This window comes from Peromyscus californicus, unplaced genomic scaffold (assembly GCF_007827085.1).
Source record: "Peromyscus californicus insignis strain IS unplaced genomic scaffold, ASM782708v3 Scaffold_6__1_contigs__length_162567912, whole genome shotgun sequence".
Taxonomy (NCBI): domain Eukaryota; kingdom Metazoa; phylum Chordata; class Mammalia; order Rodentia; family Cricetidae; genus Peromyscus; species Peromyscus californicus.
Window position 1 is genome coordinate 42,217,035 of NW_026294584.1, and position 17,902 is coordinate 42,234,936.

Below are 17,902 nucleotides of genomic sequence, written 5' to 3' on the forward strand. Positions count from 1 at the left end.
GCCGGGCTGGTTCACGGCGGGTGGTGACGTTACAACGGTATTACTCCGGCCCCGGGAGCTTGGGCGCAGGAAGAAAGCTATCAGAATAACCCTAGAAGCCCTGGGAGTCAGTCGCGCGCCGTGAATGCGGACGTGGCGACCAGTGGGCCACGGTCAGCGGGCCGCGCCCACACGTCCAAGAACATAGAACTGGGAGTCGGCGTCCCCACAGGATGGGCGACCCGAGCTGGGCGGGAATCCGGTCCACGCAACTCGGCGCGCTCGCGGGGACGTGGCGCTTTCAAGCCAATCACGGCTGCGCGATTGTGGAACCAATGGCCGCACGGAAAAGCAACGCATCAGCAGCGGTCTTGCTGATGATTGGTGGGGAGGACGCCGACTAGGCGGATGGGGGCGGGGCGAGGAACCACTTCCGGTTGGGCGGTGCTTGTGCGCGGGAGCTGACCCCCTGGGTGAGCTGCGGCCACGGTATCCTGCAGCGTGGAGCTCCCGCGGAAGGTAAGCACCGTGGTGCTCTGTGGGTCTTCGTTTGCCCTTATTCTGTCCGTCCGCCTTGTTCCCCATGCGGAGTGGGTCTTCCTCACTCCGGGCTCAGTGTACCCGGGTGCCCTGGTGGGCCCGAGACTGCTCTCTGTCCCCCGGCTCGCCGTCCCGCACCTCCACGGCGAGGGCTGTGGCCCAGCAGACTTTGGCCCCCGGGCCCTGCGCCCTCCTGGGCACCGTTTTGTGCCTGGCTTCGCGCGTCCTTGTCCTTCGCCCCGGCCCCCTCCACTCACAGTGTCCCTGGGACTAGAGGGTCACTTTTGTTTGTTTCCTGAAGGTCGGAGAGAATTAGATAGAGTTCTATCAGCTCCCTGCCACCTTTCACAGGCCTACTGGGAGCTGCCACCCCGCCCCAAGGCCACATCCCGTGAGTGGGTTGGAAGGGCCAAGAAAGAAAGAGTTTGCTGTCTTACAGGATGTAGGAAGATGGGGAACAAAACGAATGCTAACCCGATGTCATTATTTTAAAAACGTCTTGTTAATTAGAAAGGAACGCCCCACTTTTCTGTGTTTGGCTGATTATAGTCATTAATAAAAAGCAGTTTTCACATGTTAACTACTAGGAAGTTAATTGCCTTTAAATAACCATGTTTTTTGCTTGTCTTTCCCAAGTACTAGTTCTGATTTTTGGCATGCTGTATTCAGAAGTGGACTTAATTCCCTATAGTTGCTGTAATTAAGAGTGATTTTTATTTTGTAAAGCATGAGTGGGACAATTCAGTGGATTCCTGCTAAAACTTTTGGGTCTTTGATCCAAATTCCTAAGCGTATAAAGCCCTGGAACAGGATTTTTCAAGAATTGCATTCACTTCCTGTCATGGACTATCAAGTCAGCATTAATAAATTGGGAATAGTGACGCTCAAGTTTATTTAATTGAGCTTAAAGGTAGAGAAACTTGGAATGACTGATAAATTATTCTTTACTATATTTGAAAGCTGATCCAAGACAAATATATATATTTGACCTCATTCAGTTAGATTTAAGTATCAAGGGATAGTCACCAGTGAAGAACTTGTGGGAAGTCCGGATGAGAGACCAGAGGTAACCTGTAACTGTTTGTGTAAAGGCAAGTCTGTTTCATCCTGATCTGAGTTTGACAGTGTTTCAAGGGTCTCCAACAGGATATTTTGTGGAATCAAAGTAGGAGTTTTGAGCTCACAAAGATCCTGAACTACGTGCAAGTGGGTGGTAATCATCTCGGTCATTTTCGATCTGTTTGGTACCATTCATCCAATGATACGTTCCATATACCTTTGATGGAGTTTTCTATCATTGCCTCAGTGCAGGAGACTAGTATGTTAGTATTAGCTTGTAACATTGATGTGACGGGATGTTTCAGGGATAGCCAGAAATAGTCTTGGGAAATGCATGATTGAGATCCTGGATTCTCTCTCTATGAATTTTTGTTTGTGGGTTTGTTGTTTTTTGTGTGTGAGAGAAAAGGTCTCACTACATAGTCCTGGCTGGCCTGGAACTCACTATGTAGATCAGGCTGGCCTCAAACTCATAGAGATCTGCCCATATCTGCCTCCTGAATGCTGAGATTAAAGGAGTGCACCGCCACTCCAGCTTTTCTGTGAACTCCTAAATATAAATGCTGTTATGCTGTAGCATATATTAGAGTTAAACATATGAAATAACACGATTTTCTAAATTACATTTGTTTATGGGAACGGGCATACACATGCCATGGCATGCTTGTGGAAGTCCATTCTCACCTTCCACTGTGTGGGATCTGGGATCCAACTCAAGTTGTTGGACTTGGTAGCAAGTGCCTTTACTGACTGAACCATCTTGCCAGCTCCTGAAATCACGTTTCTGCCTATACCTGGCATTTGGTCAGATCCAGTAATGGAAACGGGGAGTTGAAAAGCACAGCAAAACTACATTGTAGCTAAATATCAACCAGTTAATCCAATAAAATGTATTGTTTCTAAAAAATACAAGACTTTACATTAGGAGCTATAATTTATATTATCTTATGCAGAAATTGTTCAGAATTGCAGAATCTGGTGGGTGTGGTGGCGCATGCCTGGAATCCTAGCATTTGGAAAGCCCACATGGGAGGATTGCCTCAAGCTAGCGGCTACCTTGGGCAACATAAGTTCTGAGCCAGTATGAGATACAATGAGACCCTTTACCCACCCTCCACCCCCCACCAAAAAAAAAAAAGGGTGGAATTGAGATGGTTCAGCCACTGAAGGTGTTACCTGCCAAGCTTGACACCTCAGTTTCCTATCCAGTACATACATGGTGCGAGGTGAGAACCAATCTCCTAAAATTGGTCTCTGACCTCAGCCCATATGTGGCCACATGCATTCTCACACACATAAATAAATGTTAAAAAAAAAAAAAAGCAAAAAAGTAGAACCTGTGAGGGAACTAAAGCAAAACAGTATAGCTTGTGGTCATTGTGGAATAAAGCAAACGAGCTTCAGGATAATTGGTGCAGACTTCTTCCAGTTGGAGTTATAACCGTCGTAGCTAGGTTTTTTCAGCTAACATCTTGTTTGATTGCTCCCCCCCCCCCCCATCTAAGATCTTAAAATTATTTAGGCTTTTGACACTGAAGCAAGATTAGGCTAAAATGACTACCAAATTCTCAAAAGATTTATGCATGTTAAACATACACAACAGAATCCATATATTTTGCTAGAGTAACTTGGACCATGAGTTATATATTAAAATTTCATCCTAGGGGCTGGAGAGATGGCTCAGAGGTTAAGAGCACTGACTGCTCTTCCAGAGGTCCTGAGTTCAATTCCCAGCAACCACATGGTGGCTCACAACTGTCTGTAATGAGATCTGGTGCCCTCTTCTGGCTGGCAGACATACATGCAGACAGAACACTGTATACACAATAAATAAATCTTTAAAAAAAAAAAATTTCATCCTAAACCAACCCCCGCCCCCCAAGGATTTCTAGAACCTTTTTCTTACAAGTAAGTTGTTTTTGTTTTTCAGGGGTTGAGGTTTTGAGATTTGTTTTGGTTTATGTTTATGGGTATTTTGCCTGCATATGCCTGTGTACCATGTGTGTGCAGTTTCCAAGGAGGCCAGAAGAGGGTGTAGGATCATCTGGAACTAAAGTTACAGTTTTTGGCCACCATTCGGGTACTGAGAATCAAACCCAGGTCCTCTGGAGGAGTTGTCAGTACACTTAAACACTGAACCATCTCTCCAGCTTCAAAGTTGATTGTGTGGCCAGAACATTTTAGTTTGTGCTTGATTGCTTTGGTTGTAGAACTAACTAAACCTGGATAATCGTTTCAGTCATTCTCAGAGCTTCGGTAGCTAAAGTTTGCACTTTGATATACTCAGCCCTCTTGTATTTCTTGGCACTTGATGAATTAGAATGTATTGGTAACCTAGTGTGAATTGACTGTCACTAGACAAGTGCAAGCTGATTGGTCAGTATCGTGCCTTTCCGGATCTCAAGGATGATTTGACTTTTGTGACACAGCCTGTATCAGAGGTTCTTACGCTTTAGTCTGCAAGTAAGGAATGCCAGATAGATAACAAGGTCGTTTTTATTTCTAGATTTCATAACCCAAGTCTTAATATAGTTAAGTATAATGCTGTCAAGCTGTTACCCTTGATCCCCACTAAATAAAGTAGAGCCTTAACCACTGAGTCCTCCACTCCATGGTGCAAAAATTCCCCTTCTGCTGAGTGTCCAAACTCAGAGAACTGGAATTTTACAACCACACCCACTTCTCCCACTTGCTAACATTGAGCAATGGGTCTTTGGTCGTCCAGAATAAGTGTGGAATCTCTCAGAATTAATGTTTCTGAAGGACTGAATTCAGTATAGACATCTAAGCGACCAGAAAGGATGGGTGAGATTGGTGCTAAAAAACCAGAACTTTCAAGGAATTTTTTTTTTTTTTGAGACAGGGTTTTTTTGTTTGTTTGTTTTGAGACAGGGTTTCTCTGTGTAGCTTTGCGCCTTTCCTGGAACTCACTTGGTAGTCTAGGCTGGCCTCGAACTCACAGAGATCCACCTGGCTCTGCCTCCCGAGTGCTGGGATTAAAGGCGTGCGCCACCACCGCCCGGCTCTAGCTTGACCTTTTGATTTTGTTTAGAGACTACATCTCAGCTGTAGCCCAGGCTGGCCTGGAATGTATAACTTGCTGTTATTTCCCCCCCCCCCCCCCCCCCCCCCCGTGTGTGTGTGTGTGTGTGTGTGTGTGTGTGTGTGTGTGTGTGTGTGTGTGTGTGTGTGTGTGTGTGTATTGGGTGTGTGTTGAGTGTCCTTTTCTATTAATTTCCACTGCCTTATTCCTTTTGAGACGGGCTCTGAATCTGTAGCTAGGCTAGCAGCCAACAAGCCCCAGCTGTCTTCATGTCTTCACTCCCCACAGTACTGGGCTTATGTGGGTGCTAGAGATTGGAGCTCCAGTTCACATGCTGGCCCAGCGAGCACTCTTATCCACTGAGCCGTCTTCCTTACAGAACTTTTTTTTTTTTTTTTTTTTTGGTTTTTTGAGACGGTTTCTCTGTGTAGTTTTGGTGCCTGTCCTGGATCTCACTCTGTAGACCAGGCTGGCCTCGAACTCACAGAAATCCGCATGGCTCTACCTCCCAAGTGCTGGGATTAAAGGCGTGTGCCACCACCGCCCAGCCAGAACATTTTTTTAGGGGAAGTGTTTGAGATAATTTTCTTTGTGTAGCTTTGGAGCCTGTCCTAGAACTCACTCTGTAGACCAGGCTGGTCTCGAACTCACAGAGATCTGCCTGCCTCTGCCTCCGCCTCCCTAGTGCTGGGATTAAAGGCGTGCGCCACCACCTCCCGGCACAGAACTTTTTTTTTTTTTCTAAATAGACCTTACTCAAAGTACAAATTTCCTGTTGTCTGTTGCAGAGATGAAGACTGGGGTAGGGTCCTTGGCTTTGCCAGTTAGCTGGCCCTGGTGACTTTTAGGCAGTTTAATAAGTGATAAGATAGAAAAGCAGATTTCAGGGTGACTGTAGATGTTGAGGGAACAGAAGCAGCATAGATGTGTGGGTGAAGGGAAGCTTGAAATAATGGCTGTCTGGGAAAGAGTGATTTGTGTGGTAGGGACCTCAGAAATGGGTCAGATTCCCTGGAGTTGGAGTTACAGGTGGGTGAGAGCCACCTGTGGGTGCTGGGAATCAAACCCTGCTCCTCTAGAAGAGCAGCAAGTGCTCTTAACTGATGAGCCTCCTCTCCTTTTTCTTTTTTGTTTGATGTTTGGGTTTGGTTTTTTGAGACAGGGTCTCACTGTATAGCCCTGGTTGTCCTGGAACTCACTATATAGACCAGGCTGGCCTCCAACTCCCAGAGATCCTTCTACCTCTGCCGCTTGGGTGCTGGGATCTAAAAGCATTTGTCACTATGTCTGGCCCCTTCTTTTATGTTTAAGGGCTTTTATATAAGCATGTTCACCATTAGCTGTGCTAAGGATTTTCTTAGTTTTTGTAGAGGGCTCTATAAATCCACTTAATAGTTTAAATTCATAAGCCACTATTTGAGGATTACAGGGAAATAGACACTTTGAATATAATATGTTGGCATGTTTAATTTATTTCCTAACACAGCTCTCTTCCTTTGCCCTGGTTCTCAAAACTTTGAAGCAGAACCAGCTAGAGGTGTTTGTAGGGTGTAGTCGAATTAACAGCCTCTGAGTTAGAAGCTTTGCTGAGAGTTTTCTGATTAGGTAAATGTTTACATATAAATGTGAGTACTTACACTAGTTAGTTTCACTAGTGACATCCCCTGGAAAGGAAGATCATCTATGGCTGGGTTTGCTCTTCAGTTAGGGCAGGGTGGTGTAATTAGTTTCAGAAGATGGAGCGTCCCTGACTACTGTAACCTTGTATTCATTTCTTGGGGATGTTACAGCAAATTGCAACAAACTAAGCGGGAGTTTTAGTTACTGCTTGTCTGTGTGGTATGGGTGTGCACTTGAAGTCAGAGCACAGCTTTGTGTGGAGCCAGTTCTTTCTCCCACCGTTGTGTGGGTTCTGGGGTCGGACTCCAGTCATCAGGCTTGAGCAGTAAGCACTTTACTCCTGAGCTGTCTCACCTGCCCCTGCCTGGTTTTTGTTGTTTGTTTTGTTTTAACTGAGGTTGATGTCCTCTAACCATCGCAAAGGCTGAGATTCAAGCACAGATGTTGGTCGGACCTTCCTCTCTTTGAAGGCTCTTCTCTGACTCGCCTCACCTCTGGTAGCTGTCAGCGATCTTTGGCATTCCCTGACTCACATGTGTATTACTCCAATCTCTGCATCTGTCATAGCACAACATTTGAATTCTGTGCCCAAATTTCCGTCATTTTAACTTGATTACATCTGCAAGAACTGTATTTCCAAATAGAGGCACATTCAGAGATACCAGAGATAAGACATAATAGGAGAGGAATAAGAAGTACTGTGAAATTGCCAAGAACTTATTTTCATTGATGGAATGGGGGCACACACATTCAGCATTCATGTTCCACAATGAAATATTAATTAAAATATCAAAGTCCAGGAAAACTATTCCCTTTGATTTATTTGATTTTAAGGTTTTGTTGTTCCTTGAGATCTTAGCCTCTCTAGTAATAGAGTAAGTTGTTTGTAAAGTGTATGAAACAGTTTTTTGGTTTGGGTTTTTTTAAGACGAGGTTTCTCTGTATAACAACCCTGGCTGTCTGGGTTGAAATGCCTGTGCCACCACGCCTGGTGTGAAACAGGTTTTTAACTGATAGCCTCTGTGGAATTTTTCTATCACATTTTTCAGTAGAGTTCCAGCCTTACGTTTATTAGATTAGCCTGCGACTGTGATCCGAGAGTCTGGAGGGGGCTCTCAGGCATCTGTACGTTGAATAGTACCTGGTGGCCTTTGTGTCTGAGCAAGTCTGGGAAGTACAACTATGCAGATGAATATATAATGGTGTTGTTACTTAGGAATGGGCATCCAAATGGCTTGGTGAGTCAAGGTTAGCCAGTGTGAGAGACCTGGTGCTATTGAACGAGGAAGCCACTGAGGATGTCCGTGGTTCCTGCTCCGATGACCATCAGAATCACCAGAGAAGCTTTGAATGCCACTAATGCCTGGGTTCAACCTGAGAGAGTCTAAGAGAATGGGGTGGGGACTCGTTACTTAACTCTTCTAGATAATTCTAATACTCAGCTGTGTTGGAAGACCAGCTCACTGATAAAAGTACAAAAAGCAAAGGGTTTAGAATCAGGATTTAAGTCTTATCCTTTCAATTTTGACTGTTAGCATCTTGGACAAAAAAGATTAAACTTTTGGTGTCCCTTAAAGAGAAACTATTTACAAAGTAGTTGTTTGAACTATAATTTCCTGATTAGCCTACAGTCGTAAAGGAAACTGATGAAAATGTCCCACCGTAGGAACTGGAGGTCTGATAGCCTCCTGTACTTATAGATTAAGTAATAATATTTGGCTAATATAAAAGACTTAGCTATGTGTACCTATCAAATTAATAATGTAATTGAGCCGTGTTTTGGTTCCTTATTATCAAGCGTACTGCCTTCTGTGTTAACTGTCTTGGTTTTCCTTTACAGTAGGTTGTCATGGACCTGCGGCAGTTTCTGATGTGCCTGTCGCTGTGCACAGCCTTCGCTCTGAGCAAGCCCACGGAAAAAAAGGACCGAGTACACCATGAGCCTCAGCTCAGCGACAAAGTTCACAATGATGCCCAGAATTTTGACTATGACCATGATGCCTTCTTGGGTGCAGAAGAAGCAAAGAGTTTTGATCAGCTGACACCAGAAGAGAGCAAGGAAAGGCTTGGGTAAGATGCCTGTTCTTGGTCAGGACAGGGGTCCAGGGAGTTGAGAAACACCACTTATAAATCAACTAGTTGTTTTTTTTTTCTTTTCTGGTTCAGTCACTAATAAAGCTGTACTGAGCTCTGTCCTGAGTACTAACAGCAGAATTGCTACCACTAAAAAATCTAATAAAATCCCTTCTTTCATATACTTCTGCAGTGAATAACAATATACTTCTACAAAGTAAAATCATTTTCATGAAAGTACCCTCTAGGCCTGGAAAGATGGCTCAGTGGTTAAGAGCATATACTGTTCTTGCAGAGAACCCAGACTCGGTTCTTAGCACTCCTGTTGAGAATTACCTATCTGTAACTCCAGCTCCAGGGTATCTGACGCCTTCTAGACTCCAAGGATACCTGCACTCACATGCACGTGGCAACATACAGACACGTGTACACATAATTCAAAAATGATAAAATATTTTTCCTGAAGTAACCAGTAGTATTGGACCCAGCTTAAGCTTCATTATCTTGATTCCAGAAAATTACATGGGGGTTCTTAGTTCTGCTGCTTTTAATTTTAAAAAACGTTCTCTAATTTATTCAATGATGCCCAAGCCAAGTAATGTTTAAGTACCTAATAAACTAGAAATTGGATTCCCTATTTCTGTAAAGTTTATTATTTCCCTGCGTGGCCTTTAATAAAAGTCAAACCAACCATGCCCTTTAACAGAGGTGTCCAACCTCTTGACACTGTGATGTGACGTTGTCTACAGCAAAACTAGGGCTGGGGGCATAGCTCGGTGGGAGAGCACTGTCCTGTGTGTTCAGGATCCTGGACTTGATCCCAGTGCCTCAGAAAACGAACAAAACAATAAGGAGTAAAGACAAAAACGATAGAGCAATAGTGGCCTCACTTTCAGAATAGGGGAGCTTTCAGTGGTGCTGCTCTAGTCAAGTTTCACGGCCCTAAGCAGCTTCTCAACCTAAAGGCTTCAGTAGTGGGGCTGGAGAGATGGCTCTAGGGGTAAGAGCACTGACTGTTCCAGAGGACCTGGGCTTGGTTCCTAGCACCCATACTGCAGCTCACAGCCATCTCTAACTTGAGTTCCAGGGGGTCCAGTGCCGCCTTCTGCCCCCATAGGTACTGCACACATGTGGTACAAAGATATGTATGCAGGTAAAACACATACACTAAAAAAATTTTTTTTTTTAATCTTCACTTAGAAGAACGCTGTTTCTGGAGTTCTAAGCATGTCTGTTTTGGCTCCTCTAAAACTTTGATTTTTAAGAAAATGCAGGTCAATTCTGTGAAAATATTCCCTGAATGAGTACCACTGGTGCACCTTTGTGAACTGTTTTTAAGAGGTTTATGTAGCAAGTTGTACCACACTGAAATTTTTTGCCATCATGTGCAATGCTCTAATTGTAAGATATTCTAGAGTTTTCTTTGATGAAAACTTAAATAACAATTTATTCTTTGTGTTACATGCTGCCTGGAGTGTACAGTTTTATTCTTCAGCACTGATAGAAGTAATGAAATGATTTTGCTATATTGAATGAACTATACCTCAACATCTGAAGATGATTGAGAAATATACACCAGAAAGCCAGTTTTCTTCTCTCTAGGTTGTTTCTCTGTCTTTGACAGACCATGCTTGCTTTTAGTTTTAACCTTATAATCATGCTAACATTTTGGGCTAAAATGAGCAGTGCATGTGGGTACTCTCAATCCCTGTGTCATACCTGTTAATATTGTATATGTCCAACATACATTTTGGTTTGAGCAAGTCTCTGCAGAATTACTCTTAAATAATGGATGACCCTTAGGTTTGGGGTCACTTAGGGTAGATAGGACTTTAGTGAGCCTCCTCTGCTTTGTGGGTGGTAGAATAGCTTTTCTAGCAGTTTTCAGTAGAGAATAGTGTTCCACTTTTTCATCAGTAAATATCAAAAGTTCAGCACATTGGGCAGGCTGTGTATAATTGGAAAAAGTGATGAAGCCATGTTTTTATGCAATGTGTAAATGAGCTTAAAAGTTTGCTTTCCCCAAATTTTAGAGACAGTGACAGACATTCTTCATTTATGCAGTGACTGCCTTGAAAGCACGAATCTCAGGTGAAGCCAGGCACGATAGCATGCACCAGCTCTTGGGGAAGCTAAAGGAAAAGGATTGTTAGTTCAAGCCCAGCCTGGACTACATAGTGAGATTCTCTTCCCCCCCAGGAGAGAAGAAACCCAGATAAACTTTTATTGTGGCATTTGAAAACATTGATTTGGTAGCCAACTTTTCATCAAAATTTGCAAATCACAGTCACCACCACCACCACACCACCCCTGTCATTCTTTAAGAGAGTGATTGTTAAGGAGAAAAGTCATTGTTTGTATATGTAGTTTAAAAAATGAATACTATTTTTGAAATCTTCATAATATGTAAAAGACCACAGGAAGCATTTTCAGGACAAGTTTAGTAGATAATTTTCAGTATCTTTTTCTGTTAAGATGGTTGACAAGTAGAACTTTTTTGTTTGTTTTGGGATTGGGTTGGCTTCGGCTCTTTGGCCTTTTGAGATAGGATCTCACTATACGGACCAAGATGGCCTCCCAGTGTTGAGATTACAGGCATCTCTCCTGGGTGCTAGGATTTCTTTTGTTTGTTTGGTTTTGAGTTTTTTTGAGACATGGTCTCACTGTATAGCCTGTCTGGTTTGGAACTCACAGATCCACCTGTATCTTAAAGTTTTTATTGCTGTGAAGAGACACAATGACCACAGCAACTCTTACAAAGGAAACATTTAATTGAGGGGACTCGCTTACAGTTTCAGAGGTTCAGTCCCTTATCATCATGGTGGGGAGCATGACGGCATGCAGGCAGATGTGGTCCTGGAGTTGAGAGTACTACATCTTGCAGGCAATAGGAAGTCAACTGACAGTCACACTGAGGGAAGCTTAAGCAAGAGACCTCAAAGCCCGCCCCCACAGTGACACACTTCCTCCAACAAGGCCACACCTCCTAATAGTGCCACTCCCTTTGGGGGCCATTTTCTTTCAAACCATTAGAGCCTGTCTCTGCCTCCCTGAGTTTAAAGGTGTGTTCCACCATGCTTAGCTCAGTGCTGGAATTTCAGGCGTGTGCTATTATGCCCAGCTTTTTTCTACTTTGCTTTATTTGGGGGGGCGGGGCGTTGTTATGTGACAGGGTTTTAACTATCTCAGACTAGCCTTAAACTTACTATGTAGCTGAGGATTACTTGAACTTCTGATGCTCCTGCCCCTACTTCCTCAGTGCTAGGATTATAGGTGGTGCCACTACACTAGGTTTATGTGGTGTTGGGATTGAACCCAGAGCTCCGTGCATGCTAGGTTAGCATGTACCAAGTGAGCTACAGTCCCAATCTTTCACTTAAATGTTTTAGATCTGTTTTATTTTATGTATATGAATGTTGTACCTGTATTTATGTATGTGCACCAAAGGCATGCCTGGTGTCTGCAGAGGTCAGAAGGAAGCATCAGATCTCTGGAACTGGAGTTACAGGTGGCTGTGAGCCACCATGTGGGTCCTGGGAACTGAACCTGAGTCCTCTGTGAGAGCAAAGTGTTCTTAACCACTGAACCATCTCTCCAGCCCTTATTTTCTCTCAGAAGGTTGTTTGTTCGTACACATACACCAGGCTACATGTGGCTCATGAAGTAAAAATGTTTACTTTTTCCAAAAAGAGTTTGCCAGCCCCTAAGTTAAGCCTTTGGGGGTTGATGTGGAATAGACTGCTGCTCAGCCAGCCACCTTTGTGAAGAGAACCCATCTTGAACAGTCATAGTCTGTTTCATCTGAGCAGTACTTCAGGTATTTATAATAACTCACAGATCCTTCTGGGATTGGGAGAGGTTCTGATACTTTGTCCATTGTTTTCTTAGTAGTGGCTCCATTGGTAGCAAGTACCATTTGAACATAAACTGGATCCCACTGTAGATGATGCAGAAATTTTCTTTTTTTTTTTTTGTTTTCCGAGACAGGGTTTCTCTGTAGCTTTGGAGCCTGTCCTGGACTAGCTCTGTAGCCCAGGCTGGCCTCGAACTCACAGAGATCCGCCTGCCTCTGCCTCCCGAGTGCTGGGATTACAGGCGTGCGCCACCACCGCCCGGCGCAGAAATTTTCTTAATTGTTGATGTTATTAAAATTCTCTCAGGAAAGTTTACCCTGTGTCCATGCAGGTGGAGAACAGTGTTTAGGAGAGGCCATCTCAGGGCATTCCCTGTTCTGCAAGTGGTATAGAGCCCAGGTTAGAAGATTATACATTCTCTAGGGGAAAGTGCTGTGTCTAGATAAGAAGTAGCGCTAATGCTGTATGTGTCTAGATAAGAAGTAGCGCTAATGCTGTATCAGTATGAATCTGTTGAGATCGGATTCCTAATCACTTTCTCATGTTCTAGTCATGAAACAGCCATGAACTAAGAAAGGACATTTGCTGCCAACATGTATAGTTTTGTTCATCCAAGCAGAGGAATGTGCTGATGGTTCACTTTTGCTGAAAGTTTTGATAGAGTTCCCATTTTAAACGGGGCTGCTTATTGTGTGGCTTTACATAGCCTGTCTGAGTCCTCTAGAAATAGGAGGTTACATCTTTTGGGGCTTTTTTTTGTCACGAGCATTTACTTAATGGTGCTAAAGCTCAAACTCAGGTCCTCACAAACACCAGGCAAGCACTCTACTCCTGAGCCACACTTAAAGCCTGCAGACTGCTTTTAAATCCTTAATTAAAGTGACATATCTAGAAAAAAGCTTATAAAGGAAGTAGGTCCATCCTTTCGCCTTGTTGTTTTGCTTTATAATCTGCCTGCTAATAACCTCTCAGCTTATTAACAGTCTTACAGCCAGGAATACATATTCTTTCCATAGCTTTCCTCAGAGGTCCGTTTTCATGGCTATATGTAAAAACCAAATTCCATGTAATATATAAGAACTACTGGCATTTTTTAAGATGCATGCCTCCTGCATTCAATTGTTTTTTTTACAATTATCTTGCCTTAAAATATATGTGATCTGAGTTTTTGTTTGTTTTTTGAGACAGGGTCTCACCTGAGAACTTTTTTTTAAAAAAAGTGTGTTTTTAACAAAAAAAATTAGCTTTTTTCTAAAAGCAACTAATTTTTTATTTTGAAGTCTGATTTAGATATCTTGAATTCTAAGGAAAACATTGTAACTGCTTATGGTTATTTACCCATAGGTATACTTTCTCTTAAAAACATGGTAAAGAAAAATAGAAAGATTTACATCGTATTTGATGCACAAGTGAGAACCCATGTTGACATGGGTGTTCAGATCAGACTCAGACCTAACCGAAGAGATTGTCTGGGTTGACTTTAGGACCCAGTCCCCTGGCCATGATCTAGTCACCTTTTCTAGATGGCTTGTTTTTGGCCGGGAACAGACTAGTAAAGAGAAAAGTGTTCCGTTGTCCAACAGTTTTGTTTTGGAAGCTTTTTTTTATTTCTGTGTGTTAGCCCTGGGCAACACCTATGGTCACAGCACACTCCTGGCTATGTCCAGAGACTTGTGGTTTTTTTAACTTCTTGCTGGATTTCTCTGCATTTTCTACAGAAAGATTGTAAGTAAAATAGATGGCGACAAGGATGGGTTTGTCACTGTGGATGAACTCAAAGGCTGGATTAAGTTTGCACAAAAGCGCTGGATTCACGAGGATGTAGAGCGGCAGTGGAAGGGGCATGACCTCAATGAGGATGGCCTCGTGTCCTGGGAGGAGTATAAAAATGCCACCTACGGCTACGTTTTAGGTAGGTCCCTACTGTCTGGGGGAAAAGCCTTGTGGACCTGGCCCTTGAAACACAACTGTTTTGTCTTGTAGAATGATTGTAGATAAAATAGACGCGGATAAAGATGGGTTTGTGACGGAGGGGGAGCTGAAATCCTGGATTAAGCACGCCCAGAAGAAATACATATATGACAATGTTGAAAACCAGTGGCAGGAGTTTGATATGAATCAAGACGGCTTAATCTCCTGGGATGAGTACAGAAACGTGACTTATGGCACTTACTTGGGTAAGGGGCGAGATGTCAGGCTGGCCGAGACTGTGGTCTTGAGTCAAAGAAACAAATGGGTCAGACAGGAAAAGAGGGGTACTGTGCCAGACTTCAATAGCTTGATTCTGAGTTGACTCTCCTTCGTTTCATTAATTTAAAACTTGTATATTATATATCTTAAGTTTTTATTTTGATCCTCTGAAGTTTGACATTTATGTCTTGAGCACTGCAAATATATTTTGCTATTTTTTTCCTTTGTATCTCATATAAAGGTAATTTTTAGAATAGATTTCATGTATAAGACTGTGTTCCAGCAGTGCAAAGCAAGAGGCCTTGCCTTAAGCTGTCTCTTACCATGGTACTTTTCAAATTTTGGGCCTGAAATTCAAATCAAATTAGATTCTTTTGTAACTGGTGAGAGTAAGTGGAAACTATTGGGAATGGATGGAATAAATTCAAATAAGATAGCCGTCAGTGTGTCATGCTTACTGAAATGTAGAAATGAAAATGTCCCATTTGTTTTCTCTGGCACATGAGTTTATATCAGCCTGCTTTGCAGATGCTTCAAGGCAAGCACTGCTTGGATTGCTTTTGTTGTTGATTTGGTAGGCTTTTTGTTTGTCGGGACTACTGGTTAATATTTTCTTTGACTTTGATGCTTTTCTGCTTGCCTGCTGCTGAACTCCAGGTGGCAGTCTTACCGAACTGATGTGCAGGGGTGCTTTTATCCATAGAGATTTCTGTATTGTGTGTAGTTTTAGTTTGAGGCATGAATATATAAACGGTACTTTTTGTACTTTAATCCTGAAATTAGGCAAATTAGGGTTGCAGGACATGTTTCCCACCAATGACTAACAGGAGTGTGTAAAGGTTTGTTCCCCCACCAGACACCTAGCTGTCGTGTTAATTACAGGACGGCATGATTTCTGGGGAAGAGACTTGTTCTTGTTCCTAAGACTAAAGAGGCAGTCTCTCAGGGCTTGACATTGAGCCAAGAACCAAACATATCCACCAAATTAAGAACATGTGTATTAAGAACCCAGCACAGATGGAGAAGCATTCCATGTTTCTTGCTCTCTGGCTGAGACCCAACACCCTTCTGACTTAATCAGAATTAATTATAAATATGAAGCAAAGGATAGACTAGACTATCTGTGATCTCAACAAAATGGTGTGCTAATAAATCTCGGCTCAGCCTTTGGTACTCCCTTGCTGTCCAGAATTCTGCTTCAACTATGTATAATTATGTGCATAAAAATCTGTTGAGAGCTTTCTTGCCTCAGAGGGCTGATGATTCAATGTAATGGGTATTTCTACTGCCTGAGTCTGCACAAGGCAAAGCCGTGGCTGAAGAAGTAATGTCTTTATAAGGCCTCTGTCCTAGGAGACTATGGGTGATCAGCCCTCAGCGGGTAGCAGGCCAGCTTTAAACAAGTGCTGAGGAGTTCTGTGAGAACATGTTCTTGACTCGATTTGAGTTTATGTGTGAATCAGCTCAACTTTTAAAGGCTCGTCAGTGATTCCACCTTCCACAAAAGGAGCATTTGTACTGTATGCACTGTCTCTCATAAGTAAAAATAAAAGATTCCAAGATTAGCCCTGCTTAGAGCAGGACCAGAGGCTGAGTAAGAGCAAGGCCAGCAAGGACTGTAAACTGGTGTTTGGGATAGGCGCCACACTTCAAGTAGTCTGCCTTCCCTTTCTGGTCTTTTATAGGTGTGTGTTACTGTCAGGCTACTTGATTCTAGTCACCATGTTTTACCCCAAGGAAGGAGACAGAGGGCTCATAGGAATCTAGTCTGAACGCATAAGTTGACTACCGTTACTTAACTTTACTGAAACTGGGTATTTGTTTTTAAAAGACAACTTAGTATTTGAGAAAGATGTTGTTTCCTTCGTTCTCTGTCTCTAACCTACTGTGGTTTTGACTTTACCTATGCAGGGTCCCACAGCCTTGTGTGAACTAATATTAGTACTGTTTACTAAATTCTTGATGATCAACAAAGAAGCTTCAAGCTGTTTAGTTTTCAGAATAGGGCAGTTTTTTGTTTTTGTTTTTGTTTTTTTAATTTGGGTTTTTGTTGTTTGGTTGCTTGGGTGTTTGTTTGTTTGTTTGTGGGAGTTTTTTGTTTGGCCGGTTTTGATTTTTTGAGACAGGGTCTTACTATGTAGCCTTGGATGACCTGGAACTCTCTGGAGATCAGGCTGGCCTTGAACTCACAGAGATCCGCCTGGCTCTGCCCTTTAGCCTCTGGTGTGCTGGGATGAAAGGCGTGAGTCATTATGCCTGGCCTGTCTTTGTTGTTTTGTTTGGTTTTGTTTTTCCAGACAGTTTCTCTGTGTTGCCCGAGCTGTCCTGGAACACTCTTGTAGTTCAGGCTAACCTCGAACTCAGAGATCTGCCTGCCTCTGCCTCCCTTAAAAAGGGGTGTGCCACTACCACCCAGCTTTTTTCTTGTTTCGTTTTGTGTTTTAAGTGCTTAAAATATGGAAAGATTGGCCTCTAATATTAAGCATCAACGATATGCTATTATCGTTAAAAGAGAACAGTGAGTTTTTAGACAAATAGTACCGTGGCCTTTTTATTTAGTGTGTTACAGGAACAATAATTTGCTAATTTTTTTTTTTTTTGGTTTTTTGAGACAGGGTTTCTCTGTGTAGCTTTGCGCCTCTCCTGGAACTCACTTGGTAGCCCAGGCTGGCCTCGAACTCACAGAGATCCGCCTGGCTCTGCCTCCCGAGTGCTGGGATTAAAGGCGTGTGCCACCACCGCCCGGCTAATTTCCTAATTTTAATGTGGTATTTTCTACTGCTCAAAGTATCTTCATACCTCCTAGGTCTTTTGGTCCACACAGCAGCCCAGTTTCTTACTTTTCTGCAGTTAGCTCCTTTATATTTTTTCAGCTTAGGGAAATTAAATTTTAGTCTCCTAGATGTGGAACCAGCTGTTGCTTGTACAACTCAAAATCATAACAGTTAGGTTAGTCTACATTCCATTTGGTTATATTATGATTTTTTTTAAAGATCTTGTTTTACTCTGTGTGTGTGTGTGTGTGTGTGTGTGTGTGTGTGTGTGTGTGTATGTATGTGTGTGTGTGTTTCTGTGTGTTTCTGTTTCTGTGTATGGGTATGTGCCAGAGGAGGCCAGAAGAGGTGTCAGATCCCCTGGAACTGAAGTTACAGATAATTATAAGCTGCCGTATGGGTTCTGGGAATTGAACCCAGGGTCTCTGGGAGAGCAGCAAGTGCTCTTAACCACTGAGCCATCTCTCCAGTTCCATATTTTAATATTTATTTTCTAATAAAAGCTTGATCAAAGAATAATTGACATCTAAAATGTATCTATCACTTCCCAAAATGTCCTCCTGTCTTACCTTCCTGTCTGCCTCAGTCCCTAAAAAAACTATTGACCTACTTTCTCTACCCCTGGAGCAGTCTGTATTTTTTACCTGTAATTTTCAGTAGATTTTGGGGAGAGGATCAGTGGGACCATTCAGAATGGTGATGTTCTTGTTATCCAGGTGACATTAAAATGAAGTTAAAATTAAAAGGACAAAGACCTTTGATACCTAGAG

At 42.8% G+C, this 17,902-nt stretch overlaps 1 protein-coding gene across 2 annotated transcripts in view; it reads left to right on the plus strand.

Annotated features, from left to right (window-relative positions):
* The first annotated feature begins 395 nt into the window (after positions 1–395).
* The window catches only part of Calu (calumenin), a 29,556-nt gene continuing 12,049 nt past the window's right edge, over positions 396–17,902 (plus strand). Inside the window, exons 1-3 of one of the 2 annotated variants that reach the window (XM_052722244.1) lie at positions 396–498; positions 8,082–8,311; positions 13,887–14,080. In XM_052722244.1, the coding sequence (XP_052578204.1) occupies positions 8,091–8,311; positions 13,887–14,080 (415 nt within the window). In that variant the 5' untranslated portion in view covers positions 396–498; positions 8,082–8,090. Of the gene's footprint in view, positions 499–8,081; positions 8,312–13,886; positions 14,081–14,151; positions 14,346–17,902 lie in introns of both variants that reach the window. The other variant, XM_052722245.1, reaches the window with a different exon arrangement.